This window comes from Canariomyces notabilis (assembly GCF_033297395.1).
Source record: "Canariomyces notabilis strain CBS 508.74 unplaced genomic scaffold N656scaffold_39, whole genome shotgun sequence".
Taxonomy (NCBI): Eukaryota; Fungi; Ascomycota; class Sordariomycetes; order Sordariales; family Chaetomiaceae; genus Canariomyces; species Canariomyces notabilis.
This window is the reverse complement of record NW_027041861.1, coordinates 207,751-217,227: the sequence shown is the minus strand read 5'-3', so window position 1 is coordinate 217,227 and position 9,477 is coordinate 207,751. Positions and strand designations below refer to the sequence as shown.

The 9,477-nt window shown below is 52.3% G+C and overlaps 4 protein-coding genes across 4 annotated transcripts; 2 read left to right on the top strand and 2 right to left on the bottom strand.

Moving 5' to 3' along the window:
- Positions 1-533: 533 nt before the first annotated feature.
- On the top strand, positions 534-1,040 carry N656DRAFT_785057 (uncharacterized protein; the record flags this gene model as incomplete). Its single annotated transcript, XM_064816296.1, has 1 exon — positions 534-1,040. A coding segment is annotated over one exon (168 nt), but the record flags the coding sequence as incomplete, so codon positions are not given.
- Positions 1,041-1,206: 166 nt separating this feature from the next.
- N656DRAFT_785056 (uncharacterized protein) lies at positions 1,207-1,676 on the bottom strand. Its single transcript, XM_064816295.1, has 2 exons — positions 1,405-1,676; positions 1,207-1,294 (listed from the first exon to the last, which is right to left on the bottom strand). Exons 1-2 carry the CDS (start codon positions 1,606-1,608, stop codon positions 1,235-1,237), a joined length of 264 nt encoding a protein of 87 aa, XP_064665308.1. The 5' UTR covers positions 1,609-1,676; the 3' UTR covers positions 1,207-1,234.
- Positions 1,677-3,977: 2,301 nt separating this feature from the next.
- Positions 3,978-6,993, bottom strand: N656DRAFT_785055 (GMC oxidoreductase). Its single transcript, XM_064816294.1, has 3 exons — positions 6,118-6,993; positions 5,264-5,844; positions 3,978-5,183 (listed from the first exon to the last, which is right to left on the bottom strand). The coding sequence occupies exons 1-3, from the start codon at positions 6,537-6,539 to the stop codon at positions 4,303-4,305; spliced, it is 1,884 nt and encodes a 627-aa protein (XP_064665307.1). The 5' UTR covers positions 6,540-6,993; the 3' UTR covers positions 3,978-4,302.
- Positions 6,994-7,707: 714 nt separating this feature from the next.
- On the top strand, positions 7,708-9,200 carry N656DRAFT_719621 (uncharacterized protein; the record flags this gene model as incomplete). Its single annotated transcript, XM_064812383.1, has 4 exons — positions 7,708-7,787; positions 7,881-8,159; positions 8,235-8,383; positions 8,440-9,200. The coding sequence occupies 4 exons, from the start codon at positions 7,708-7,710 to the stop codon at positions 9,198-9,200; spliced, it is 1,269 nt and encodes a 422-aa protein (XP_064665306.1).
- Positions 9,201-9,477: the final 277 nt, after the last annotated feature.

Genomic DNA, 9,477 nt, shown 5'->3' with positions numbered 1-9,477 from the left:
CAAGGCTCGTCGCCTCAGGATCATATGACAAGACTGTTAAGATCTGGGATGCGGCGACAGGGAGATGCACGCAGACGCTCAATACTGACAGAATCCCCTATGCCATATCTTTTACTCCTACCGGCTCACATCTTCAGACGGATTTTGGTACTATCGATCTAGCTATGCCGCCGCTATACACCCTCCACCTGGCACCGTCAAGGACTGCTTCGCCAACTCTCCATCGTCAAGACTACGGTGTAAGCTCGGATGGCAGGTGGGTCACGAGGGGCTCGGAAAACTGGCTTTGGCTGCCTCCAGAGTATCGGCCGGTATGCTCGGCCGTAGCGTCATCAACAATCGTTATCGGCAGTTCATCCGGACGGGTGTCAGTTATAGCGTTTCGGACAAAACCGACGCATCCGTTAGAACATTGATCACGCACTGATTTTGTCTCTTACTTTTTCATCATAGCGTGCCACAGAAAAGGGTCCGGGAGGCACCGTTAATTTATATCCGTCAATGTTCGAGTATTTTCGAGAAACTCTTCTAATCTTTGTTATTCCTGCGACCTAAAAATCGCCAGTTCCCAGGATTCGTGATGTGGTGACGTCGTATAACTGCCCATTCAGACATCTTCGGCTTTGGCCTCTTCCGTCCGTCCCAAATCCAGCTCACCGACAGCGACAGAGGCACACAGGAAGTTCATCAAGTACCTGCCTATGTCCCGAAATTCTTCCAGCCCAAGAATGGCAAAAGCAGAGTGTGGATAGAGAAGGATGAAACTAGTCGTATGGTGCCACTTTTCAAGGGCGTAATAGATGTATTAATTTGCGTCTGGGACAGTGATACGACACACCGGATTCAATGGCACTGTGGGTTTGTCCTTCACCTCAGCGGAGAGACGGTTATTCAACCACTGACAGAGAGATCTTATTTTCTATTACCACCTTTTTCGTAGGCTCGGCGGCTGGGGAAGCGGCAGGGCAGGAGACAGTGGTGGGCGAGGAGGAGTAAACCAATGTGCAGGCAAGATAGGAGCCGCTGGGGAAAGAACCTCCCTAGTCCTATTATTCGCGTAAATTCAGAAATTCATGCATGAAGGAATCCAACACTTCCTCTGGAGGAGGAGGGACCCCTATTTTCTCCTGGTCCAGTCTCCCGACTTCTCTAGCTGCCTCTGAGACTATATGCCAACCGGGGTGGACTTCCAGGCGCCATCACATTACCGCACTCATAGGATGTAATCATTCCCCTAGGTGCCTCCTTCACGCCCGTGCCGATTCCCATTTCCTCCATCCCAGCTCTCTGCCCACTGAGACAGCTGATCGGCAAAACCAATCCATTCGGGAGGGTAAACTCTGGCGTTTGGGCCTGAGGGTGTAACGCAGCATTCTCGATGTCACGTGGAGAAAAGTCACCCACATCAGATTCGTCTCGGAGCAAGTCCCTGAAGCTTGAAACCGCAGATGCCGGCTCCGAACCGCCCCCGCATCGCCGCATCAGCAAGCAAGTGGAGCAACGCTTCTTAGTGACGGTGACAGAGTGCACTCGTTGTCGGTTTGTTGATAGACTACAATATCGGCCTACTACTTTCCTCGGCACAATTCTTGGGAACCCACCGCCCATTTCGAGAAATGTCCAGAGGTACTAGAGGCATTCCACAAGAAGGTTGCACGACTCCTATGTAAACTTCACGCAGGGCGCCTTATGGTAGTCGGTAGATGAAATAGAGCCGATATTCATATATTAATCACGTGACGTTTACATATGTCATTTTCCGGCTAGTGAGAACATTGGGAAGTAGTGCTTGAAAAGCCCTTGTTGGAAAATACGGGACCGTGATTTCAACGGCAAAAAGAAGTACCGAGTGGCAGAACTCAACCATGTTCGATGAGCCCGATGAGACGGTAGGCTCAACGGATGCGCCACGAAAAACAACGTACCTCGCGTCGCTGATCCAATTTTTCGTTGAGCGATACGCCGTACTTCGGCGTGAATGTCTCCCGACGTCACCCCCCCCTCTGTTTTACCCCTCGTTGTCATGGAGCATATCAAACCCACATAGAATGGCCTCCCCGGGCCTGAAGTGGTTATTTCAAAGCAAGTGGCCCATACATACGGTGTTTAAGATGCAGAGAGATCGCGTGGCTTTTTCACACAAGAATGGAAATTGTCAATTTATCTGAACTGCATTGCTATACAATAAAAAACAGCACAACCTACCCTTAGACCCACGGGATCCCCTGATAGTCCCTAACATCTGTTGGTCAAGGGGCGCATTCGAATCGGACGGCCAAAGCAAGATCATCCGGTTCAACAAGGTGCACGTTTGGGTTGAAGCCATCCTCACCATGTAGGTATTGCCCCGATTTCGTATATTGCATTCTCATCGTCCTTATGTTGAGGTAGGGCAAACGGAAAACGTCCTGATTTCCCGGCCTCCACGACAAGCAGAGACTTCGACCCCTGTATGTATCGCCGGAGCCGGCTGCATGTAAAAGAGCGTCGGCATCGGAAAACAGGCCGGTATTTGTCCACTCTCATCTCCTCCAGGACGGCTCCAGGTGTAGAACGGTTGCATCCCCCACCAACTCCATAGTGCCAGCCGATGCGGCGAGGTTGACACTGATCCTGCCATTGTGTCGGGCATAGCTCGGTCAAAGGGCAGTACCGGCCGTGCCAGTACTTGCACAAACCAGTTGGACTCCATTCTCGTTTGTCTCAGTCTCGTGCCACGTGGCGTCCGAGTCTCTAAGAAATTTGGTGCCGGGTATTGGAATGAGACTCTGACGTGTAAGGACATTCCGAAGTCCTCGAGTTTGCCGAGACGGACCCCAAACCACATGTCCAGATTCGGTGACAGCGAAATAGGGACCTAGTCCAAGCTGCGCTTGTTGCTGCCCTTCATGTAACTTCCTTCGTGCTAGCTCCTTGTCGATACCCCTACGGACTCGAACCGCTAACCATAGCCTGAGTGGAAACCGTGCATTGCTGTATGTAGTAAGCGGATATCTCCAACGATTCAAGTCCGTCCCACTTAGAAAAGCGGCATGGCCATTCTCGATCATAGTCGTAATCCACGGCGCCACTTCTGGGATGTCTCTGACTGGGCTTGTGAACATCTTCACGGCATTCGGCCGACGAGGCGGGAACGACGGGAAGTGCGAGCGGCTCCATCTTATGTATGTGTGGCTGCGCTGGGAAGCCAAAAATGGATGCCAGGTAACGCGGTTTCCTGGATTCCGGGAACGACTTCTTTTTCGAAACCAACTGTTCAGGACTGGGACGCTTATTGGAAGATGGTGTAGGTGGGATTGTGGATTCTGCAGCCTGAATTGATTGGAGGGAGGCAGGCCAGTGGTAAGGCACCAAGTACCTGGCTGTGACCAATCGCCCCGCACTGTCGAGACACCCGAAAATGGCGGCCCTGCCCTGCCAAATTCGGCGGCTAGAACAGCAAGTTCTGTACTTAATCTGTAAGTATCAAATACCAGGAAAATCGTAGCCTTCACGTATAAGATGGGATGTTCATACGGTCTTTCCGTGACTACAACAATCACGCCTGACAGCTCACCATGTATTCTTGGAGAAAGAAAACACGGCCCAAGAGGCTGAGGTAGAGCAAGTTCCTAGGAGATGGCGAGTCGGATACACCTACTCGCAACTGTGGAGGTTTGACCGCCGAGGCATTCTGAATCGACAATTCGACCGAGGGCAGTGGGCGAGCGAGAAAGGTAAATAGTCCCCGTTACCTCCTCGGTCAAGCAAGTTAGACTCCGCCAGAGATTTATTCTATGGCCGAGTGGAGAATGCCAGCTAACTAGGAAATCGTTGCGCACGGTTTCGTAGGGCGGGAGATCACCGGTTCGATTTCAGGTAGAACCAGTGGCGCTCCCGCTTGAGCTTTATGCCATTTTTTTGCCCATTTTTCCATCCGATGTTGCCCGGCGACGTCGGATTCTCTCGCCAACACATCAACATTCCTCTAGCTCTAGTGAATGGTGAACTGAATCACCCCTTACTGCAGATACACCAGCAGTGCCTCAGTCGCTGGTGTATCTATCCTTGTGACTCAGGCAACAAACGCGAATTCCGGCCTCATGTCTGCGGTTGCTGATGTTCAGAGCGGTCTACTGGTAGATGTGATCTCCAGCTCAAAAGGTCTCATCAATCTAAACACTTCTGCGAGAACCAGGACAATTCACTGCACCAAACATGGCAGTAACATTTGTCAACCTGGAACAGATAACATAGCCCCCCAACAATGCCAGTGTCTTGAGAGAGCGTCGCCACGCTTCAATTGCATCGCAACAGATCACATCACATCACCGAGCCGCGGTCCCTCTTATAATCCTCCAGTATCATCTCAGCCCCCTTCTCAGCAATGGCATACACGGTAGCCTGCAAGTGACCGCTAATCTGCAAGGGCATGATGCTCGCATCCACCACACGCAGTCCCCTGACACCATACACACGCAAACGATCATCCACCACCCCCGCCCTGATGCCGAGGCTACCGCCCATGCGACATGTCCCTACCGGATGCCAGTCAGTGATGGTCGTGTTGACGACCCAGTCACGCAGGTCCTCAAAGCCAGACACGTCTTCTGGCGGGAAGGCACGACGGCGAACGATATCAGCCAGGGGCTTCGTCTTGGCGATTTTGTCGGCGAAGAAGGCGCAGTGGGTCATGATGTCGAGGTCTAGCTCCCCGTGAGGACCGTAGTAGTACTTGGGGTCGATCAAGGGCTTGTCTGAGACTCTAGTTTGTGATCCGTCCGGACCCTTCGGCGGGATGTGGATGCTACCCTTGGAATACGGGTACTGGAGCATCTGCAGACAGGTGGCATATTTCTTTCCGTCAGAGGGATCGGGGGTAAAGGCGGGGTTCCAGTTGCCGAGATCGAACATGTACTCTATCTGGCCGAGTTTGGCGGAGGGGTCGAAGCGCTGGTTACGAATGGCCTTTTCGTTTCCAGCGTATTCCGTCAAGCCCGCGAGTCGCGAGACAAGGGACTCGTGGGTTTCCTTGGAGACAACATGGGAGACGGGGAGATAACAGACTGAATTTGGGAGTATAGTCAGGGGTCCGGACTTGGATGTGTTATACAGTTCCTGTGCGGCTGTGGCTGCGGCCTTGTCCAGCTTCAGGTCATCCGGATTGGCGAGTGACGGGTCGACCTCGAAGATGGTTGCGACCACTATGCAATAGTAAGAACGAAGCAACAGGAAGAGCAATCTGTCACGATGAAAAACAACGTCCATAGCAAACAATACTTACTGATATGGTCCTGCAGATGTTCCCCGACGTTGGGGTTCTCCACCTTAACTGGTACGCCGGCGCGTGATAAGACGTCTGCGTTACCAATGCCGGAAAGTTCCAGGAGCTGTGGTGACTGGACAGTTCCAGCAGAAAGGATCACCTCCCTATTGGCCAAGACGGTATGGTGTTGCCCCTCGTGCTGGAACCGAACTCCCGTGGCGGTCCATTGGCCCTCATGCTCGCTAAGGACGACCTCGTTGACCGTAGCGTCCGTTAGAACAACCAGGTTCTGACGGGATGCGTTAGGCAAGTAATACGCTGTTGTCGAATATGACCGCACTAAGGAGTCCGGGTCGACGGAACCCAAGTTCGTCCAGACGCCTACATTCGATCCAGCCAGATGGGCTTCGTTCGTTTCGACGCCTAGCGAGCTCAATGTGGCGTGCCAGAAGACGTGGGACGGTGAGTACTCAGTGGCATAGCAAATCTGCACGGGGCCAGATGTGCCAACAGCGTCAGGGTCATAGAGAAGCTTATTCTCGTGCTTGGACTGGTTATCCAGCGGGTGGTGAAATGCCTCGGTCTTCTTGTAAAATGGGCTGTTATCAGAGGAGTTCTCAGTAATGATTCGGCGAAGGCGAGAGGTGTGCAGAAGAAGTTCGGAGTGTGACAGACGGCATCTGCACCCGACATCCTTGCAAAATGACCTGCATTGAGAGGTGCCAACGACGAAGCTGATTCGGCCGCGGATCCTATCCAGTGCATGAAGCATCCTTCACCCAAAACCGGAAAGGGTCCGAAGGATTCGAAACCAAGGGGAATAGGGTAGGTGATACCCTGATAATGGGTGCAGTATAATAAATGATACTCACAGCAGACCATCCCAACCCCAGCCAACATTACCGAGTCGCTCCCAGGCATCGAAGTCTTGACGACTGGGACGATTCCATGTCATGAAGTTCAAGGCGCTGGTTCCGCCCAGGACCTTCCCGCGAGGCCAAGGGAGGCACCGTCCGGCTAGACCCGGTTGGGGAACAGTCGCAAATTGCCAGTCGTACTTGGACCCAAGGGTCGACCCGTACAGGCCGGGGACGTCAATGCCTGGCTCCCCAATCCCGACAGAGCCAGCCTCGAGAACGCCGACGGTGATTGCTGGATCTTCCGAGAGACGGGCAGCGACCACCAGTCCTGCGGTGCCGCCGCCGACAATCAGGTAGTCGAACGTGCAGCCCGCAAATTCGGCGGAAGATATGCAGGGGAGGGGAAGTGAACTCGAAGGTGACGGGCGTGCCATAGTGACCAGCTGGAGGGTGGCAGGATCGATGGCTGCGTGGCAGGGGCAGGTTTAACCGAGCAAGACCGGGTTCGATGGCGGATCATGGGTGAGGGACGAGTCGAAAATAAAATGAGTGAAGCTACGTGAGCGGGTTGAAAAGGACGAAGCCATGGGCTTCCGTAGAAAATACCTTGGTTGTATATCGGTATCCAGCATTTGTCTTGAGTCGCTTCCTTCTTTTGCCGACTGCTGAGACGCGACACGCGTAATTCCGGGCCTCTTGTCCTAGGCATTTTCGCTACTCAAAAGTGGCCTCATTGATGAAAACAGGGGCCCCGGTTGCTTGCTGCAACCGAGGCATTGCCATCTGCGTTAGTATTCTCACGCTCATTTTGCAGTACTGCGTAGTAGGGTGCAGTTGGTTGTAGAGCTGTTGTGCATTTGTGGGTCGGTTCAACCCAAGGGTGCCATGTCAGGCAAGAATGATGATGAGGGGACTTTTGGCCAAGAAACCAAAACCGCCCACAGTGCCCACTACCCCCACGAATCCACCATTCTTGCCCCATTTCAGATCATCCAATCAAGAAGCACGTCGCAAGTCTGTGATACAGCGTGTATGAGCATAACAACTTATGCCCATAGCGGGTAGGCATATAACATGTATGTAGGCACTGTACATACATTCGTATGGTTACAGGTTGCACGAGACTTGGGCAGATTTTGGCCTGTTTTGGCCCCTAATTTGCAGTTTGAAACTCACATGAGCATATACATGCTGACCAAGATTGTTGGATGTCATTATTATGCCAAAGAGCTGAGCCTGAGACCCGCCACACCAGCAACTGAAGTACTGAACTTCATGGCACACAGGATCTAGTGCCCTGTCCATAGAACATATCTAAGGTACCTAACTACTGCACCGCACGTGCTTCTCTCTTTTTCTTTTTCGATCATCTTGCATACACCAGGCCATCTCTACCCATCAAGCAATGACGAGTTCCAGATGATCGATACCTCTTTTAGACCATGTTCCCCGTGTTATGTCGACTACCATAAGCATACTTGAATCCAAGAACCCTTAAGGCAACGATTGGCCTACTTTCTGCTCCACTTCTGGTCGTCTAAGCGACTATACACCCTATCCATACTGTCTCTGTTTTGGCTATCCTGATCATCGACCGCCGTGATGGCGGACTTCGTCCACACACTGACGATAGAGGCATGGACTCTATACTCTGTTGGAGTGATACTCATTACAGCACGACTGTACGTCCTTCCAGCTCCGTTGCCTGAAACTGATACGCCTCCGAGTCAGACGCGATGAGAGAGGGCTTGAAGCTAACTTGCCATGATGGGCAGTTTCTCGAGACGGCTAAAACTGGGCTCTTGGAGGTTGCAGATTGAGGACTATCTCATGGTCTTTGCAGGAGTCAACTTCACAGGGGTTGTCGTCTCTGTCCTTGAGGTTGCCAAAAATGGCAGCAATTACATGTCGCTCGAGACCGCTCTCTCCCTCGACGCGGACGGTGTTGCTCGGGCTGTCTACGGCAGCAAAATGACGATGGTCCTCGAAGTCTTTACTCTTACGTGCCTTTGGACGATCAAGGCCTGCCTCTTGTTCCTCTACCACAGACTTACGTGAGTCTACCTTGGCAACACACCATCAGCAACAACGGGTGGCCTCTTAATACTGACATATCCCTCATCCATCAGAGAAACATTTCGCAAACAACAGCTGGCGGTCAAGATCATTGCTTGTTATTGCGCTATCGGCTATACACTCGTCTTGGCCCTTTACTTTGGGTACTGGTGCACTCCAATCTACGAGTACTGGGCCGTTCCAGTCAGGATATGTATGTCCGGTTGTTGTTCTTGTATGCTCCTATGTTGCGGCTTTCACCGCTGACGCAGCACACAGCGCAATGCGCAACATATTATCACCACATGATGCACGCCACAGCGTGGAACATCTCGTCGGATCTAATGTTGTTGGGCGTTCCGATTCCAGTCATTATCAGGTCGCAACTACCATTGAAACGGAAAATCATTCTTTGTGCTGTGCTCGGCCTCGGTGTCCTCAATATAATCATTGCTGTTCTCAACCGATATTACAACTTCAACAACCCTGACGACCTCGGCTACGTGTACTTTTACGTTGCCGAAGTCGCGACGGCTGTTTTCGTCGGCAATATTCCGCTCTGCTGGCCCCTGTTCCGCCGCATTGTGCGTGGGAGCTCCTGGAGCCGAGATGCTTCTTCGGGCAAGACGGATGATCCAAACAAGCCACGGACAAGGACTGTCAGGACAGTAGGCAGTCGGTTTAGCAGGAAGCGGCCCTCGGTACACACGTCGCTGTGGACCATCACACGTGGCGGCAGCACGCAGTGGGACAAGATGGACGACGGGGAGGGGAATGAGGCGAGCAAGGAGCGTGCTTATCGGAACGAACTTGGGGTGGTGGTCGAAGATCAGAGCAGCACCATCGAGCTGACGCCAGGGTGGCATCAGGAGGCTAACCACACGTCGATCCACGCTTCCCGGACCAGGAGCTCGGAGAGCGATTCGGCCGAGGAGAGAACGGACAAGGGACAGGTCAACATCATCAAGACCGTCGAAATATCGACAGCCAGCGAGACCCAACGCTATTCACATGGTCACCAGGGCTCTCATGCGCTGTAAGTCCACTATCTGCCTGTTTGATACCGGACTGTATATGAGCCCCTGAAAGATGGCCTTTCTTTGCATAGAGACCACACCACTGTGACACCAGGAAAATTCCATGGACATGAAGCGATGGACATATGAATGTCGTATACGAAAACTGCTTTTTTTATGTGACTATTTTTATTTAGGGTGATCCATGATGGATGGCGTACGGAGATCGAAAATTTGGGTACTGAACCATCTAATGTAGTAGGCAGGTATCGTTCGATATTGATATTAAAATGAAACTGCA

Bases quoted from the DNA above. Each gene is read 5' to 3' on its own strand.
- N656DRAFT_785056 (XM_064816295.1), bottom strand. From the start codon at position 1,608: ATGGGCGGTGGGTTCCCAAGAATTGTGCCGAGGAAAGTAGTAGGCCGA. The intron at 1,295-1,404 runs GTGGGTGACTTT...CAGCTGTCTCAG, and splicing joins TGCTCCGAGACGAATCTGAT to TGGGCAGAGAGCTGGGATGG.
- N656DRAFT_785055 (XM_064816294.1), bottom strand. From the start codon at position 6,539: ATGGCACGCCCGTCACCTTCGAGTTCACTTCCCCTCCCCTGCATATCT. The intron at 5,845-6,117 runs GTGAGTATCATT...CTCTGATAACAG, and splicing joins TGGGGTTGGGATGGTCTGCT to CCCATTTTACAAGAAGACCG. The intron at 5,184-5,263 runs GTAAGTATTGTT...ACTATTGCATAG, and splicing joins ACATCTGCAGGACCATATCA to TGGTCGCAACCATCTTCGAG.